Source organism: Vanessa cardui, chromosome 29 (assembly GCF_905220365.1).
Source record: "Vanessa cardui chromosome 29, ilVanCard2.1, whole genome shotgun sequence".
Taxonomy (NCBI): domain Eukaryota; kingdom Metazoa; phylum Arthropoda; class Insecta; order Lepidoptera; family Nymphalidae; genus Vanessa; species Vanessa cardui.
Genome location: NC_061151.1, coordinates 1101454 through 1121387, shown reverse-complemented (window position 1 = coordinate 1121387; position 19934 = coordinate 1101454). Strand labels below are relative to the sequence as shown.

The 19934-nt window shown below is 33.6% G+C and overlaps 2 protein-coding genes across 2 annotated transcripts; both read right to left on the bottom strand.

Moving 5' to 3' along the window:
- Nucleotides 1-6037: 6037 nt before the first annotated feature.
- Nucleotides 6038-9023, bottom strand: LOC124541842. Its single transcript, XM_047119751.1, has 3 exons — nucleotides 8754-9023; nucleotides 6244-7006; nucleotides 6038-6093 (listed from the first exon to the last, which is right to left on the bottom strand). Exons 1-3 carry the CDS (start codon nucleotides 8871-8873, stop codon nucleotides 6038-6040), a joined length of 939 nt encoding a protein of 312 aa, XP_046975707.1. The 5' UTR covers nucleotides 8874-9023.
- A 552-nt stretch (nucleotides 9024-9575) lies between these two features.
- Nucleotides 9576-13770, bottom strand: LOC124541899 (coatomer subunit gamma-2-like). The gene is made up of 2 exons (XM_047119821.1): nucleotides 13129-13770; nucleotides 9576-11889 (listed from the first exon to the last, which is right to left on the bottom strand). Exons 1-2 carry the CDS (start codon nucleotides 13672-13674, stop codon nucleotides 9841-9843), a joined length of 2595 nt encoding a protein of 864 aa, XP_046975777.1. The 5' UTR covers nucleotides 13675-13770; the 3' UTR covers nucleotides 9576-9840.
- Nucleotides 13771-19934: the final 6164 nt, after the last annotated feature.

Below are 19934 nucleotides of genomic sequence, written 5' to 3'. Positions count from 1 at the left end.
TTTGAGTTTGAGTTTGAGTTGAGTTTCAACAACAACAGCCTGTAAATTCCCACTGCTGGGCTAAAGGCCTCCTCTCCCTTTTAGGAGAAGGTTTGGAACATATTCCACCACGCTGTTCCAATGCGATTTGGTGGAATACACATGTGGCAGAATTTCTTTGAAATTTGCCACATGCAGGTTTCCTCACAATGTTTTTCCTTCACCGCTGAGTACGAGATGAATTATAAACATAAATTAAGCACATGAAATAGCGGTGCTTCCCTGGGTTTGAACCCGCAATCAAACAACGTTTATAAACTAACCTAACCAATATAATCATCGTACTCATCATGATCAACGTCTCCAAACACAACAATACAAAGCATTGCTGTTTGCTGTTCTCTGATTGGTGGTACCTACCTACCACCCCCCCCCCCCCTTACTTGGAATACAATATACAAACCTGCAAAACATTCAGAACAAATTCCTCCATAATCTGAACGTAACAACAAATCCATTCATCCAATCTGACAACGATATTATATTTGATATTTTCATCATCAACGATCAACCTTTGTTCATCTAGATTGTCAATGGACACAGTTATATTTACTTTATTGTCTGTGGTCATTGAATTTTGATTTACAACTGTAGGTTTGTCATTTTGATTAACGATTAATTTGGACAAGTAATTCTGTTTACTTTGATGACTTTCTATTTGAGTTTTGGTTTTCTGTTCATTATCATGTATATTATTTATCAGACCGATTCGATCGTCGTCATTTTCGCATACTATTTGTATGTCTGTTTGTCTTTTCGTTGTTTTGGAACTTGTTCGTTCCGAATTATCTATAAATATAGAATTATTAATAACTCTTCTGATGTCAGTTAATTTTTCATCATTAATTTTCAATTTTTCGATACGATTGCACACATCTGACGAATTATTTTCTTTATTTATCGTATCAAATATATTTTTATCATTGTATATTACTTGTCTGTCTGTCTCGTCACCAAAATTGATACTTATATTATTATTATAGTTAAATTGATTAGTTTTGGGTATATTATCATTATTGACACTCTTGCTTAAGACAAAAGGATCAAAATCATTTATATTTTGTAGAAAAAGATTATCTTTGGTACTATTTCCGGGTTTTCTTGTATTAGTATCAGTTATATCATTTTTGATATCATTTAAAGAATAAACATCGATTCCATATTCTTTTGCTACGTTTTCCAAATCGACATTTTCTGTAATGAGTACCTGTAAGATTAATTAAACATATATTATACTATTTGTGGAATTGGAAGAGTAGCTGTTGAAATGTTATGAATAAATAAATAAATTTCGGTTTTTATTATGCTTTCTAAATTTTAAATACAAATGTGATTTTTGTGGAAATATGCTTAATAATCTTTTGAAAGATTGTCATATGACTATGTAAATAAAATAAAAAATACAAACAACACAATACAGCTCAAAGATTCATCACAAAATCTCAGAACTAAAGCAGTAGGTGCTTTAGTGAAACTTGAAATTTGGCACATAGGTTCCTTATAGGGTGTAGATATTCTAGAATTTTACGATACTACCCCTAAGGGGGTAAAACAGGGGTTGGAAGTTTGTTTTATATAAATTACGCGCAAATAAAGCCTTAGATCCATACTTCACTACTTACAATATGTTTATCTTCGTCCAAAACTTGCATACAGCATTTCACTATATCATCTACAAGCGACGCGCCCTCTGCCTCAACTATTAGTACTATAACACGAAAATAGTTATAAAATAAACTTTATTAAGATTTTATACAAAAAATATAAATCTAAAATAAATATAGCCAAAGTTACTCCTTATCACATCAGCAATAGCACTGGAACAGCGTGGTGGAATATGTTCCAAGCCCTGTCCTTAATTGGAGAGGAGGCATTAGCCCAACAGTGGGATATTTACGGGCTGTTACTTTACTTTTTTTTATGTTATTATATTATATTTTTATATTATAGGATGGCGGACGAGCATATGGGCCACCTGATGGTAAGTGGACGCTGTAAGAAATATTAACTATTCCTTACATCGTCAATGTCCCTTCAACCTTGGGAAATAAGATGCTATGTCCCTTGTGCCTGTAGTTACACTGGCTCACTCACCCTTGTCGGAACACAACAATACTGCGTACTGTTGTTTGGCGGTAGAATACTGATGAGTGGGTGGTACCTACCCAGACGGGCTAGCACAAAGCCCTACCACCAAGTAAATTATTTTATACTCAGTTCAAAAATAAAAGTATCCAGGTGTACCTAATATAAGTCGTTTACTTCAAATCTAGCTGTGCCCGCCACTCCATGCCAATTAGCGTTTAACAGAAAAGTTATTTTAGCCTACGTTACTACTTATTACATCAGCTATCAGCCAGTGAAAGTTGCGTCAAAATGGATTCATCCGTTCCAGAGATTTTATATGTTTAGAAAGAAGATGAAGATGAAGAGATGTCATCTTTCTAATCATATCAAACCAATGATTAGAACTTATTTTAACCGTCTCGACTAAAATAGTCCAAGTATCTAAATAAATACCCAATAGGCTATTTGACAATGCGAAAAATAAACTGTGAATTATTGTAATCAGTGTATATTATGAGTTTAAAAATGGTTATTTACTAACGAAAGTTGAAAATAATAATTTATTTATTCAAAAATTCATAAATAAAAATGCATTTTTTCAAACGTTTGTCACGTGACACAAAACGCTCCCGATTGGCCGGGCTTATGATGAAGTCACTTTCTTGTAAACCTTACTTTTCTACTATGTGTACCACAGATTAAAATACAGCAAAGTGACGTCACCGACCCCATTGCAGCGCCATATTGTCCAAATAGCGTTTTCGCGCGCTATTTAAACATGGAATTTTTAAGATGATATTTTTTATATTTCGGCAAATATGTACTAGAAATAAAAAACACAAATTTTACGGGGTTCCTTAACTTCTACTAAATAATATAGAATGGATTTTAAAAACCAGTCAAATAGTCAAATAAGCAGTCAAGAATGCCACAAGTTCTTATTTTTGGGGTTGCCCTCCTCAATTATTTAAAGCTCTGAGTTACCATGTCTCGAAGTCACCAGCTGCCGATAGACCTGCCGCGCAGCGATCACACGGTCACGACCACCATGCTCGCCCCTACCTAACGACTCTATGTATTTCACCATAGAATCTGGTACCAATAACTTGCAGTGATCATCTGTAATGGAAATTTTGGAAAATAATACGCCACTAGTGTGCCTGCGACTTTAATTGTATTTGACATGGTGACATATAATATTTAAGTAAATTAATGACATGTAATGTCTTTTTAAATGTGTCTAATTTTATTCGTAATTCTATGGTGTTGCTTATTTATTTATATCAATTTATTACGAACTTGATACCTTAATTTTAAAAGGTTGTTAGCGCTTTAGGAAGATAAGAAAGAGATGTTTTATATTACTTAAATCGCCAATATCTATGAAAGGTGATGATATGGTTGTGATGATTGTTAGTGATGATTATGAATATGATGATGAAGACGATGATGATAAGTATGATGGTGATGATGACGACGGTGATGATAAGCATGATGAGCGTGATGATGACGATGATGATAAAGCCGATGGTAATGAGCATGATGAGCGTGATGATGAAGAAGATGATGATGATAAAGCCGATGATGATGAGCATGATGAGCGTGATGATGATGATGAAGACGATGATGATGAGCGTGATGATGATGATGAAGACGATGATGATGAGCATGATGATAATGATGAGTTTGATGATGATGATTTACACACACAATGTACACCATATGCCCTGTATAGTCAATCTTACTTAATATTAGTCGCTGTAACCAAAATCGGTTAGTACGAAATCATTTTCAACAATAGGAGCATTTGTTTGTATCTCATTTTGTGTTACAACTATAGTCCTTTCCCTTAAATAAATAAGGCATCCGAGATAGCCAAGTCGTCACCCAGTGGTTAGAACGTGACTCTTAACCGATGGTTCAAACCCAGGCAAGCACCACTGACTATTCACGTGGTTAATTTGTGTTTAAAATTCATCTCGAGCTCGTCAGTGAAGGAAACCTACACGTGTCTAATTTCATAGAAATTCTGCCACATGTGTATTTCACCAACCCGCATTGGAACAGCGTTGTGGAATATGTTCCAAACTTTCTCCTCAAAAGGATAGTCCTTAGACTAGCAGTGGGAAATTTACAGGCTGTTGTTGTAAATAATGCATCAAATGAACTCACCCTCATTAATATAATCGTGTATGAAGTTGAAATCATTTATCAGAACATCTTCGTCAACGGCTACAAACCATACTCCATCGTCTATGATCAAATCTTTTAAAGATTTAATCGGTATTAATGTTCTTTTCTCCTGAAACATTACTTATAGTTTAGGCGAGGCTTTTCATATTTTGTTTATCATTACATAGTAAAAAACAAAGTCGCTTACCGCTGTCTGTCCCTATGTATGCTAAGATCTTTGAAATTTTACAGATAGTGATTTGAGAGGAAGGTTTTTGTATATAATACATGGACAATATAGTAAAGAAACGCTGATAATTTTAGTTACTAATGTGATGTCGTAAATAAACAAATTCTGTAGTATACTTAGTATTGCAACCGTGCGAAGCGTTTATACTAATCTATATTATAAGTTACTTTCCCATTTATAATAATAATAAATGGGAAAGTAACTTTCTGTCTGTCTGTTTGTCATTCTTTCACGAATTGGTTTGCAATTAAGCGAATTATATCAAATTTGGCTAATTTTTTGCCTAATTTTGAAATTGTTGATAGACAACCTCATTTTTATTTGCGTCCCAATCCCATGAATAGAAAATGAATTGGTTGATGACTTTGAAATAACTGGCCATTAAACCAACACAAACAACAGCGGCTTGATGTGCTTATTTCCAAAGCGGTAAACTTTCGACAACCTATAATCGCATACATTTTAACTTTGACTTTTAATTTAACAACCGCCAGTAAATATGGGTTCAGTTAAAATCGTAGAGTCGTGATGGCCCAGTGGTTAGAACGCGTGCATTACTGATGATTATGGGTTCAAACCCAGGCAAGCACCGCTGATTCATGTGCTTAATTTGTCTTTATAATTCATCTCGTGCTCAGCGGTGAAGGAAAACATCGTGAGGAACCTGCATGTGAAATTTCATAGAAATTCTGCCACATGTGTATTCCACCAACCTGCATTGGAACCGCGTGGTGTAACATGTTCCAAACCTTCTCCTCAAAGGGAGAGGAGGCCTTTAGCCCAGCAGTGGGAATTTACAGGCTGTTGTTGTTGTAAAATCGTTAACAACAATACACACACACACACATTGAAAGAAATCTTTCTTGAAATGAATATTATGAATATATATCGTCAAACTTACCTCATTAGTATCATTTACAGAATCATCGTCGTTACTGTTATCAAGATTAAATGTTACTTGTTTCTTCGGCGAATCTGTAAATATATTCTGATTAAAAAATATAAAAATTAATCCACCGCCTATCCGTAATACTAATGGCTGCATTCCAGCTTAAACTGGTAACCTTACCACCAGGCGCAGTGGATAACATTTTATTTTGTGGATCCTGTTGTAGAAATGTATGGAGGCTTTGATGGTACACAGAGTTATCTCTTACAGTGTATAAGGCTGTATGTATCATCGGCATTACGTGACCAATTTGGACTCCTCTTTATAAAGTAGAAAGATTCCTACTTAGAAATTTGAAGCATTAAAAACGCAGAACACTTCCAAAAAAATAAATCAAAAGCAACTAGGTTTTTATGACTGAATTAAACAGGAAGCAACCACAAGGGTCGGTCATAATCATCTAGGCACCCACGGCAAGTCTCAAGTAGATTTGAAACCGTTTTACATTTGATTTGATGATTCACAACCAAATTCCAATTTAAAAAAAAAACTTATTTCTCTCGGACTAAACCATATCGTGAGGAAACCTGCATGTGTTTGACAATTGCAAGAATAATCTGCTACATGTATTGGAAACTGCAAGAATAATCTACTACGCGCAACAACGCTGCTTCAACTGTTCGAAATTTAAACTTAAATACAGTTCAAGTTTAAACTTCGAACCTTAAAAATAGATAAAGCATACCACTAAGTTATTTCCAGGCTGTTACTTAATAAATATTAAAATTAAGTTTACCTTGCCTTTTATTTACATTATACATCATACCAACATCAACTGATCTTTGCCTTTTCATTTGCAACAAAATTCTCAAATCGCCTTGGTCCAGCTCTTTGACAGCACCGTCCATTTCTGGATTTGTCGAATTTTCGACCTTCTGTTGTGCATCGAAGTTCGAATTTTCCATGGAATCTAATTGTGTATTAAGACTATTTGGAAACCGATGTTTTAAATGATTACTAGATAATGTTCTTATGCGTTTCAATTGCGGTTCTTTTAACAAGAATTTAAAGTCATCGAGTTTCCTTTTGATTTGTGAATCCGATTTGCATATACCAGTATTCGAATTCCTTTCTGTATTCCACCAATTTTTCTTTGGAGTCGAGCAACGAGATCTCATATCGTTCGCACAATTGTAGTCTTTATTTGTATTAGAATTAAGAGTCAAATCAGTTTTAATGTTATCGAATAGAGAAAAGCGTTGGGTCAAAGGTATTGCACATGTTTGTACAAACATATCTCGATCCGGTTCAGATGTTTGTGTGATTTGATCCAATGTTTGTTTCCTAATTTCTGTTATATTGGCCAAACACATTGGCAGCTGTATTGGTGTCCAAATTATATTAGGTACGTTTGATATGTATTTGGGGAATGTTGCTTGTCCAAACGAGTGTATTTGCTGCGCTTCATTCACAAGACAGTTTCTAGGAAAATAGATATTTGATACTGTTTGATTACCTTCCGGTGGACTTACTGGTTTTAGAGGATCATAATTCTTATTTATATCTTTTGAATTGTTTGTATCTTTAGTCTAAAAACAATATATAAAATTTCATAATACTTTACATTTACTTGTGACACAGCACTATAGAAAAATATATATAAAAAAAGGTAATCCTATTTTGTATAATAAGATATCTGTACAGCAGTGTACCCTAAAACTCAAAAACTAAGATCAATCAGCTTATGTTAAAACTGAGAAGCATACAATGTACCCAAACTTCATTGCTGATTTTTAGTGACCACCTTTTAGGATGGACCACAGATAAGTTTTAGCCTCAAATAAATCAATATATTATAAAAATAGAACAATATTATAAATACTCATATTATATGCAATTTATACATGCAGCCAAAAGTCCTACACCTACTTGTTTATATCATTATTACAAATTTAATAAAATATAAAAGGTGATCTCTTAACTAAAGTAGGTACAAATTCCATGACAGTGTAATTTTTTTGTATGTAAGGCTGAATGGCAAATAGACCTGAGGGTAAGTGTTCACCAACACCCATAGACATTGGTGCTGTTAGAAATATTAACCACCCCTTACTTCCAAGTTTTGCTGGTTGGCAGCAGAATACCTGGTCTGCAGATGGTACCTACGCAGTAGCAATATAAGTCAAAATATTCTAAAATAATTAAAATTTGTCTGTAAAACCTCTAGAAGTAATAAAACAATTCTGATTTTTTATTCTCGGATAGACGGCTACATTATTCCTGAGTGATATATATAAATTATATTTATATAATATCATATTCTTCATTACTAAATTGTATCAGTGCAAATTCATGTTTATGTTTCATGTTCATATTATACTATTGAATAGAATTTATTTAATTAATTAAAAAGCTATGTTTGAATTTAGAATTTGGATACTATATATCATCCATATTAAACATTCTCAAGAATATAAACATGTATAATATATGTAAACATACTCTCAAATTTAATCATATTATATCAACGTTGTTTAATATCATGCCAATATATTTTTTAAAATTTTTATATTTTACCAATCATATAATTTTATTATTAATTTTTTTTTATTTAATATCTTGGCGGACGAGCATATGGGCCACCTGATGGTAAGCGGTCAGCATCACCCATAGACAATGACGCTGTAAGAAATATTAACTATTCCTTACATCATCAATGCGCCACCAACCTTAGGAACTAAGACGCTATGTCCCTTGTGCCTGTAGTTACACTTGCTCAATAACTCTTCAAACCGGAACACAACAATACTGCATACTATTGTGTAGTGGTAGAATATCTGATGAGGGGGTGGTACCTACCCAGGTGGGCTTGCACAAAGCCCTACCACCAATTATTTATGTGTTCCTTTATATATATTTAATTACAATCAATAAATTATCAGGATACACTATTATTAGCTTAGGATACACATGGTATTGTCCTGGGTTTATCCCTGATTCAAACCAAAAAAATAGCATTGGCTTATAGAAATAAGTTTGATACTTTGAAAAAACTTTCAATAGCATTCCGAAAACTGGGGTCTCTAGTGTTTATACGCCTCTAAATATCTCTCAAACTTTTTCCAGTCCTAATAGATTGTAGTGGTCAGTACTAATCAGATCAGCACAGCTTATGAAAGTGTTTATGTATTTTCGTGCACATCACTACACTATATGTCCTACGCAATTGTAACATTATATTTCAATTAAATTTTAAGAATTCATATTAAAATGAACAAGTGCTTCTCTCATTAATGACCGTTCTAAGACATCGTACTTAAAATAAAATCAACATACCTCAGTTTCGGTCACACTCCAAACAGCCTCCCCGGTCCGAACATTAAAATAATAATATTTTCCTGGATTACTTTTGGACGGGCACAATATCCAATCGCTGTTTTTTTTATTTGTATTCATTTTTGCACTTGGTTTTTTTTAATTTCGTTAGTACGAGTATTATGAGCCAAGACTTGTTTTGTTTATACAATAGCCATTACGTTACGAATTGTTTAAGTCTTTCTGGTTGTAATTATTAGTGATGTAAGCATTTGTTTATTCAAACTCAAAAGTTTTGCATACACCCGCGAAAATTATACTATAAAGTTTCAAGTTATGAATTTGTTACATAGATTAAATATGTTTGATTTTTTTAATTAACAAACGTCAAATAAACACTAATATTTAGCGATTAATTGATTAATTTTTCACGCATGAATTCAGAAAAACTAATAATAAAACAAATTATTGTTTTTTTTACAATAACTATAGATTTTTGATAATTTAAATAATAATAACACAAAAGTATTGTTTTCATTTTTATTTTCTTCAATTACAGTTTTTCTTACGATACAGAATTACGATTATTTTTGACATTGATTCTTACGATTATGCAACAGGGAATGACATACAATATCGATTATACTGTAATAAATGCATAAAATAGTAGAATCATTCGATTTTTAATAGTTTTAAACAAAATAAATACGAGCGTTGTACTCTATACTTGTGAGAGAAGTAAATTAATATTTTCTGATCTTTTTATTCAGACACCATTCATTTTGAATAAAGAAATTTACAATAACGAGTTTATTTATTTAAGGTTCCAAATGAAGTTTTACTTCGCAAAGATTTTGATCGCTGTTATAAAGTCACATTTATTTTGAAGACAATAACATTTTCAAAGATTAAGTTAACGTAGTATTTAATGTCTTTGACAATAAACATATTGCGTTCATACATATTTTGATAATCATTAAATGTCATTTTGATATAATTACATATTGTAATGTTATAATATATTAGTATTTGAAAAAGATCAAACATCGATCTTACTTAATATAATATTAAAAAGTGATTCTACGACGTAAATTGCTACAAATTTCATTTACCCGACTGCAGCCAATAGGAGCTGTGCCACGTCCTCACGTGGTGACCGGGCAGCAATCAGCATAGTCACACCTACATTACTCGAAGCTATTCTAGCTCTTACCAAAAATGGAGCCCCACCTCTGAAAACACCGCCCCCTCGAATTTCTTTCACAGCCTCACCAACTATAGTCGCTTTCGGTAAGCCCAAATATTCGCAGACTGACTTCGCAGCTGCAACGGGATCTTGTTCCGGAAGTGCGTACGTGTCTGATATTTCCGGTACATTAGCAGCTCTTTCCCAAGTTGTCTCCCAATCTTCACCCATACCTCTAGCCCTTATCTGATCCGAGCAGCCCATGTAGAATTCCTCCAGGGGATATGTATCAGCGTAACCTTCTCCCGGGTCAGGGTTTCCTGTATTAGGATCACAGTCACGAACAACAAACTCGAGTGTTGCCCCGAACGTGCCCAAGCTGTCTAAATATGAAGAGGGGTATTCAAGTACTACGAAAACGCTACCTGGCTGATTGTATACGAGTTTCTGGCAGGGTACGATTGACTTTATTTCGTATTCGGGGGGGCATTCCAATCTCACGTGAACTTCCTCCAAAATCTGATCATTTAATGTATTGATGCATTCGAATTGTAATACAATGTGACGGACGTATACATGCTTCAGCAGACGCACCCTGTATTCCGTTTCAGCCTCCGTCAGTTCTAACGGCATATTGGTTTTGAAGATTGAGCCCAGTTTCTCGATGCCAGGCACTTGTGCCAGCTGCTCTGAGTAAATTTCCTCGATCGTCATCTGCTTGGGTTTACGGACTTCTATCGCTGCGATGTCTTCTTTCTCCTCCTTCTTTTCTTCTTCCATTGGAACTGTCATAATATCGAACGGCTCATCAGGATTTGTAGCAATATGGTCTCGTAAAGCTTTCTCCAATAATACTGGATTTGGTTTTGGCACATCTATAATGAAATCATTGATCAGCTGTTGATCTCCTGAGTCTAGAATCGCATTGTAATAAATAGCGCGGTCCCTTACTTCGTCTTCATCATCCAGTTCGCATCTGGCAAGGAGAACTCTTATATTTGGCAGTAATTCTGGTCTTTGAGCTCCAAATTGCGCCACAGCGGACACCGCAGCGGCTCTAACCGGTCCTGATTCTAATATAACCCTGTTATAAATAAAGCGTATGTATCGCGAGGGTTGACGCGATTTGGGCCCTTCGCGTCCCAACAAATGTAGGATACGGACAGCCAAAGTCGTGTGTTCGCAATCCTCGATAAATTCGCACAGATGTGCCAGTCCTGTCTCTTTCGCCTCTGGGTTTTCTTCGACCAGCGTTATAATAGCATCAGCTATAGCTGCTTTGTATTCAAGGCCGCCTTCATCCCGGAGCATGCCAGCCAAGAAAGCGGCTAATGATTGATGTTTCCTCGGGAATTTCTGGCAAAGTCGTCGTATTGCTTTGACAACAACAATCTTAAACTCATCCGATATTTCGGACACGAAACTTGATATCTGCTTCATTAATCTATCAACCGAACTTTCGGCACCAGTAGCCAATAGCGTAGTTACTGCTAAAGTAGCTACAGACCTGTTCGGATCGGAAATCAGGTTTTCCAGATCAACAGCACACGCTGCTACGGCCGTTGGGTGCTTGGTAGTCAATCTGGCTAACGTTCTTGCTCCGGCCAACCTCAGAGCAGCTTTGGATGATCCGCAGAATAGCTGCAAGACTGACACAGCCGGTGCCAAATCTCTTGCAGTTTTTCTTAAATTGACAATCGCATGGGCTGCTTCATAAATGACCATTTCTGATTTATGACGCAAGCAACATTCTATGAAGTCGATGTAGGGTTGAGACGCATCTGAGTCATCATTCTCGACTAGCTGAGCCGCTAAGCGGATCAAGAGGCATAGCGCGTAAGGCGATTTCAGAGGCGACTTTGCCAAACGAGTCACCAATTTCACGGTAGATAGTTTGTCGTTCTTACGAGTACTCGCCAAGATGCCCAGTGCGTGGTAGGAAACCATTGCATTATCAGAGTTGATTGCTTCCTGTAACAAAACAAAGTACATGTAATAAGAAATCAAAGCTATACTTCAAGTATTTGGGTATTATTTGTAAGGGTTCTGAATCTACTTCCAACTAATCTGACTTTTGTACAGACATTTTGTTGTAAAAATCATTTTGCGAGTATTTTTATTATTAAGACAAAATAAATATCTTTATATTAAAACTGTGTGCATATTTTATTAAATTGTTATAACTAAATTGAATTGAACTACCAATCACATACAAGATTTAGTACTTTTATGTATATAGAAATCAATAATGCACACATATCTCTAAAGGCTAAATTAGTATTTCTGAGGAAATTCTAAGATAATAACAATATAAGCCTGACTGAAAAAAATAGGACAATATGATTGGGGTCTTCCCCTCACAAAGATGTTGCCAGCATCAGAGGCCCTTTATAACAAATTAAAAATAATTCTGTGAACAAATAGAATTTATTGTATTAAATTATTTGATTCAGAATTCTTTATCCATTGGTAAACATAGCTGGAAAACAGCCTACAATAAGACTGTCTATTATACCATGTGCTATCTATGTTTGTAAATATATAAAAAGCATTAACATTTTTATCATAGATTCAATCAACTGATACATTGATAACATTTTCTGTATTATCTATGCTTTGTAACCATTTTACACAATGAGGCCTACTTTTCAATGTATACATGTAAATTAAATTTTAAATAAAATAGAAAAACATTTTTAAATTCCATAATAGGTCTTATTTGACTGGTCATTTTATGGTCAGTCTCTGCATGGGGTATTTCGGTCTTAATAATTAAAAACATTTTTAATTACATTTCACTCCTAGAGATGCTCTTTTCCAATTTAAATAAAATAATCTCAAGTAATGTAATCTAATTTGTAATTTTACAGTCTTTACTCTAAGCAATGCTCATGCACATTAATACACTCAGAAAGTATGAACTAAACCACTAATAAATCAACAGTAAGGTAGTAGGTAAGAACCTTCATGAGTAAAGCTCTATGGACTGTTTAGCTTGTTAAATTAACTATCCTTAGATTATAAATAGGAAACATATTTTTTTTATATATGTTATATATTTATATACAACACATCACAACTACTAACACAAATATCATGGAACTTCACAGATAATAATTGGCACAGAAAAGGACATAGTGTATCTACTCCTCAACAGCAGATTATAACTAGTTTAAAACAAATAAGCAGTAATATAACAATGTTACAAACCTGAGCTTCATTCGCCCAACGCTTCACTAAATCAGGTGCTGTTGTTGACAAGTGCAGAGCGGAAACCAATGCAGCCGAACTGACCGCTGGGTTCTTATCCACTATAGCCTGTTTCATGTATCTTTCTATTGCCTGTATCATTGTACTGTCTGTGATGCTGCATAGAGCCCGAATTGCTGCAGCCCGATACATATCCTCCTTGCCGGTCATATCTTTTGTCAAAGACGATGTCACGATTATAACATCCTGAGCGAGACTACTTAACTCTTTAATACATAAATATACCATTCGACGTAACATAACATCCTTCGATTGAAACAGCTTCGTAGTAGCAAAGAACGCGTCTGTCGCCTCCTGTGTTGATAACTTCTCGCCCTGGTTCAGCAGGAAGAGGATTTTCGATAAAATATGCGAACATTTTCTCGGATTCACTGGTGTTTCGTTGAAATAACGCGCCTCTTGTAAAACGATTGTCTTATCCAAATTAGAATATGGATTACCACCGGTATCTTCTTCCTCTTTCTTATCGCGCTTGAAGGAGCTCATTTTGAGCTTCTTTTTTGATAATATTAGGAAATTATGAGGAGCCGATGAATACAGCTTTCGGCTTACATATACATCGTACACGTCACATCGGTTTAGTTGTCAGATGTCAAATTATTTCCGTTCGGAAACTTAATTACGTGTATACGAGATTTTACTGGAAACAATATAAATTATTTTACAACAAATGAAAAATATAATATTTAAGGGTTTGCTAAGTTTGTATTCTCCTTATAATAATAATTATTTTTAGTATTGTTAATGTATTCGATTCATATTTTATGTTAATTAAGTTTTGGATAGTTTGACAAGCAGCTGTTACAATAATAAGGCTTTGGTTACCTAACGCCCGAATATAAGACTCTAATTAAAGCTCTAATGTTTAACTTTTTGAAAATATATTACAAATTAATGATATTTCTTTAAACTAATGTTTTTATTATTTATTTCAATACATTGAATTATTTTGCAAAACAATTATTTTGATGGTTGCTTCTTGCGTATCAATATATTTTTTTCTTCTTAAATAGAAATATAATGTTAGTGAACTGGTTAGTTTAATTTTTAATAATTATAAAGAGTTTTTAATATTGTTTTTTTCTCACAAAACACACACGTGTTTTAAGTTGTATATAGTTCATATCAATGATATTCTAATAAACAGATATGTTATATCCATACTAAACAACAGAAAAAAGTGTGCCGCGCCGGGGACCGTTTATATTAATTTATTTTTACATTTCGTTAAAAATAAAAAGGATAGCTTGATAAAAACAATAAGTAAAAGGGATAACTAGATGTTTTAATTACGCAAAACGTATTACTACGTAATTATGATGTATTATAACGTATTACTACGTAAAACGACTAAAGGCAAACGTCCCAATTAGGACGTTTTCCAGTCTTCACTTTTTGCGCGTTAATAACATATCTGTTTACTACAACATCATTGGTTCATATTGATTCGGTGTTTGTAAACCTATACATTTTAATTGTATATTGTCATTTATAAATTATCTAATTTAAAATATCAGACAAAAGCTGAATGACGTTAAAAGGTTACTAAAATGTTTTACAGAATAATACTCACTATTTTCCATATTTCTTTTTCCTTTTTGTAGTTTTTATAAGAGATCTTGTTTTTACAATAGTTACACTCCTTAGGTATTCATTTCTGGACATATTTTAATATTGATATAGTATTTAAAGTTTGTGAATTATAAGTGTTATTATCAGTAAATTAGAAAGGTCACATTTCAATATAACAGCCAGTCAGCCACGCGAACGCTGTGTTGTCAACCTTTAAAAAATAAACGGGTCGATTTGAGAACACTCCTTTTTTTGAAGTCGCTTAAAAAACAATCAATGTCATTTCAACGCTGGATTCGATCGCTGGAATGAATCGGTGAACCCATTTCAGTGAGCGGACCAGTCCTGATAGAAAAGCCAGTTTTCACTATCGTCGACATCAGCTTTTAGATGAATGGTGCTGATCATATCTTTTACATTATTAGATGATGTAATCAGCACTGGGTAATGGGTTGGATAACAGGTACTGGAATAGAGTAGTATCAACCAGGCATTGTCGAGGCATGACATTTCAATGGAAATATATTAAAACTATTATTCAGGTAAAGTTTAAGATATTAAGTTATATGTATTACTGTAAAATATTAAACTCAGATTTCATTAGAGCAGTTTAAACTAAAAATTACGACAAATTATGTTACTTACCAAAAGGAAAATTACTTGACTAACAGGTAATAGTGGTAGGGCTTTGTGCTAGTTCGTTTTTTTTTTATCATTAGCTGACGGAAAGTGACTGCTACCGCCCATGGACATCTGCAACATCAGAGGGCTAGCAGATGCGTTGCAAGCTTTTAAGAAAGGTGCCTTTGTTTTGAAGTCGTATCGGTTCGGAAAAACTACCGCCGAAAGCACAGTGTGGTTGTGCAAGGCAGAAAATGCCTTAGAAAGCGCGCTAGTGTTCGGACATATAGGTGGTTCGAGAAGTTTGTTTGGATAGGCCACCCACTCATCAGATATTCTACCAAAAACATTTAGTTTTTTTATATATGCCTATTTATATGTAGATATGCAAAATAGTGTCGCTCAACTACTGATGCGGGAATAGCACTTCTCAAACAGATTTACAATGCTTGGGAAATATCGCAGAATGCTATTGGAGTATTATGTGGTTTGTCTAAGCATTTATTTATTTAATGCCACACTGTATACATATCATTACAGGATTGTGCCCCAATTCGATATTACAGCACTTTAAAAAAATGAGTGAGTGAGTGAGTTCACTCATACTGCAACAAAACAAAACAACTCTGTCTGCTATCGCATTGAGAGTACGTAACGTGCGCGTCAGTGGTGCTTCCTTGAGCAACTTGGTTCGCCCGGTGGACACCGCTAGCAACGACGGTCGATGTCTCCGCCACACATATCTATCTGGGGCGCACAGACTCAACTGGCTAAGGACATCAGCATTATAGACTATACCTCTCAAAACCTTAAAAACATATATTACAAGAGCTAGCTCTCTCCTTACCCTTAGTTCATTGTATCCTACCATACCTAAGACAAATAAATTTGATTGTGTAGAGCACGAGACGATTCTTTATAAGCTCAAATACTACGCCAAAGCAAACGGTAAGGTAAAAGTAACGATAAACTCTTGATCTCATTGCTTCATACTTAAGTCACAGAATCCAGCAAGTTTTCATTAATGGAATAAAGTCTTCTAGATCTTCTAGATCTACCTTAAAATGGGTGTTCCACAAGGTACAACTTTGGGTCCCTTTCTAGTTCTAGTATATATAAATGATCAACAAAAACAACAACAGCCTGTAAATTCCCACTGCTGGGCTAAAGGCCTCCTCTCCCTTTGAGGAGAAGGTTTGGAACATATTCCTCCACGCTGTTCCAATGCGGGTTGGTGGAATACACATGTGGCAGAATTTCTATGAAATTTGTCACATGCAGGTTTCCTCACGATGTTTTCCTTCACCGCTGAGCACGAGATGAATTATAAAGACAAATTAAGCACATGAATCAGCGGTGCTTGCCTGGGTTTGAACCCGTAATCATCGGTTAAGATGCACATGTTCTAACCACTGGGCCATCTCGACTATAAATGATCGTTCTATGTTATAACATTTGTGATGCAATGTTGTTTGCTGACGATGCTTCAGTAATTTTTAAGGTAGTCAGGAAAAAACTGACTATGACGATGTGAACGGTGCATTATCACAGATACACAATTGGTTTACAGTAAATAATTTAGTTTTGAATTCCCAAAAAACAAAATATACTAATTTACCAAATAATTTTATTTTACACAAAATGATACCGACATAACATATTTGTATATTATTTAGAGATTTTGATAAATATTTCAAATGAAACAACGATTAACGGCATCCGTACAATGTTTATTGATAATAATAATTCATTTAAGTTACCGTAGCGTTCACCACACTTACCACCGACACACGATCAACAATTCACAGATAAAAAATTTTGATAAACTAAAACAAAAACATTCTTTCATTAATTTTTTTTTTTAAGAACACAATTCAAAACAATTTTTTTAATTTAAGATTCAACTATTAAAAATATTGTGTATCGACAATGACGTAACAATAATTACAGCTAACTTTACTTATAACCTAAAATATACAACATTTTTTTTTCAATTTAAACTTCGAAAAGCTTAAATTGAGAACACTGCATTTTTTTAATTAAAATAATTAGAATTGATGTGAAAATGTCGAAAATGAAAAATGAATATTATTTTATTAAATTAATACTTAAAAACATACTGAACTATTATTTTGACAGTTAGATTTTTTAAATATTATAATCTTCGCTTTTGTCCGGTGTGAAAAAAAATAGAAATTAAAAAATAACCGTTCAACAATTTCTTCACTTCACTTCACTCATATAATTTTTTTATTAAGTAAATAGCACAAATAAACAAAAACCAAAGAATTTGCAGGTTATTTATTAAATACATATATTTAAAATTTATTTAAATTAAATTCATAAAATACAAAAAAAAACATATAATTTATTATGTTAGAGGTTATTATTTAACAATTAAGTAATTATACATGACAATTAAAAAGAAAAACTGCACAGATATTATAAACTTTAACTATTTTCGAGCGCGTGACATTATCTTTACAAAAAATATAAAAATATTCTGTTTGCTGCGCAATTCCTTATAATATTGATATTAATATCAATTATGTATAATTATTGCTTGTAATTTGTGTTTTTATTTTAATATATATTTAAGTCAAAACTCTATTTAGGTCATATTTTAATCGATTCTAAATGTTATACGTGTGCATAATAAAGGTGATACGGCCAAGCGAAGTTATTTCTTACGTCAAACGATAGGATTATGTAGATGTAGATGATTTATAAACAGTATTACACAGTATAAAACAAAGTCGCTTACCGCTGTCTGTCCCTATGTATGCTTAGATCTTTGAAACTACGCAACAGATTTTTATGAGGTTTTTTAATAGATAAAGTGATTTGAGAGGAAGGTTTTTGCATATAATACATAAACAATATAGGAAGGAAACACTCATAATTTTAGAAGTTTCTATTGTGATGTCGTTAATAAACAAATTCTGTAGTATATTTAATATCAGTATTACATCCGTGTGAAGCCGGGACGGGTCACTAGCAAATTATAAAAAAAACAGAGAGAGCTATGGAAATATACTAATAAAAACTTTGAATATGTTTTTTTTTTAATGTAAAATTTTTATTAATGACGTTACTGTACAAAATCTACTTAAAGTTTTATCTACGAAATGGATTTGTGCGTTCATTGGCCAACCTTTAACGGTTAAATCATTTCTCGGCTCCGGATTGGTCTCGCTCACTTCTAGCAAAGCGTATCCACCAATGAGGTGCGAGTATTTACTTCCCTAGGAGTTTAGCTAGTGGAATGGATCATAATTGACAGGACTCTATAACTTCGCTCAGACGCTCAGTATTGGTAGCGTTTTTATTGACTAGACCTCGTTATATACCTCATATTAAGATGATGACGTCACGATGAGAAAAATTGGTGTTTTTTTCTGGAATTTGTATACATTTATTAGTAACAGTAAATAAATTTCCCACTGCTGGGCTAAAGCCTCCTCTCCCATTAAGGGTTTGGAACATATTAGTGAGTAACAACATTATCCAGAAAAAGAGATGTTTGATTCATGCTATTATTTTTTTTTAATCTCAGTGTAATCTTCCTTCAGAAAAGTGAAAATGTGTGCACATATTTTCTCTCTGACTTGTGTCGTGACGTTTATGGATCGAGGTATAGTATGGCAACATTATTTTTTATAGTATTGCCAAAATAGTTACCAACACATTTCTATCTATTTTGAACTGCGTGAAAATTTGTATGCCTTGCTTAGTTTTTGATGGATTTCACAAGAGTTTTTCTTATAAATAATTATTTAGACAAGTGACGTCACAGAGTTTAGACCACAGATAATACAAAATAAATAAAACAAAAACGGTCAGTGTTTTTTATAATAAAAGTAGAAATGTTAAGATTTTTTAGCTCGATGTGTAATTATAAAGAGCCGTGAAAATGTAATTTTTCGTTGTGTCAACTGGTCCAATTCATTTTTAATTAATTTAATATGTTGGCAACATTTACCCATGTTTAATGAATTGTCCTTTAGTACTTTATTTATGAATGTGTTTTGTTTTATTTGAATGTAGAAAATAATTTAATTTTCCAGCTTATCATATTTACTATCGTAATAAAACTAACGACTTAAAATAGCTGTATTAATTTAAAATAATGGCAAAATTAATGTTGACCATAAAGTGTCAAGAAAAACGGTGTTTTTACCCGACTGCCAAAGAAGGAGGGTAATGTTTTTCGAGTGTATGTAAGTATGTATGTATGTCTTTTCCTTTGTGACCTCCTGTAGCCTAAACGGCTTGATGGATTTTGATGTATGAGGTATCGTTAGATTTGTCTTGATTACGGGAGTGTCATAGGATACATTTTATCCTAAAAGTCCCACGGGATAAAGACATAATAATATTTTTTCTAAATTTCCCTTTAAAAAAATATGTATGCGGTATCATTAGATTCATTTCAATCACGGGAGTAATTAATATAGGATACGTTTTTTCTCAAAATTCCCACGGGAACATGTTAATTCTGCGTCAACGCAAAGTTTTACTCTTTTTTTAGTGTGCAGTCGGGTATTTTGTTT

Excerpts from the sequence above, each read along its gene's own strand:
- LOC124541842 (XM_047119751.1), bottom strand. The coding sequence starts at position 8,873 with ATGAATACAAATAAAAAAAACAGCGATTGGATATTGTGCCCGTCCAAA. Across the intron at positions 7,007-8,753 it reads GGAGTGTGACCGAAACTGAG|ACTAAAGATACAAACAATTC; the intron begins GTATGTTGATTT and ends TATTGTTTTTAG. Across the intron at positions 6,094-6,243 it reads GCAAAGATCAGTTGATGTTG|TTGAAGCAGCGTTGTTGCGC; the intron begins GTATGATGTATA and ends AATTTCGAACAG.
- LOC124541899 (XM_047119821.1), bottom strand. The coding sequence starts at position 13,674 with ATGAGCTCCTTCAAGCGCGATAAGAAAGAGGAAGAAGATACCGGTGGT. Across the intron at positions 11,890-13,128 it reads GTTGGGCGAATGAAGCTCAG|GAAGCAATCAACTCTGATAA; the intron begins GTTTGTAACATT and ends GTTTTGTTACAG.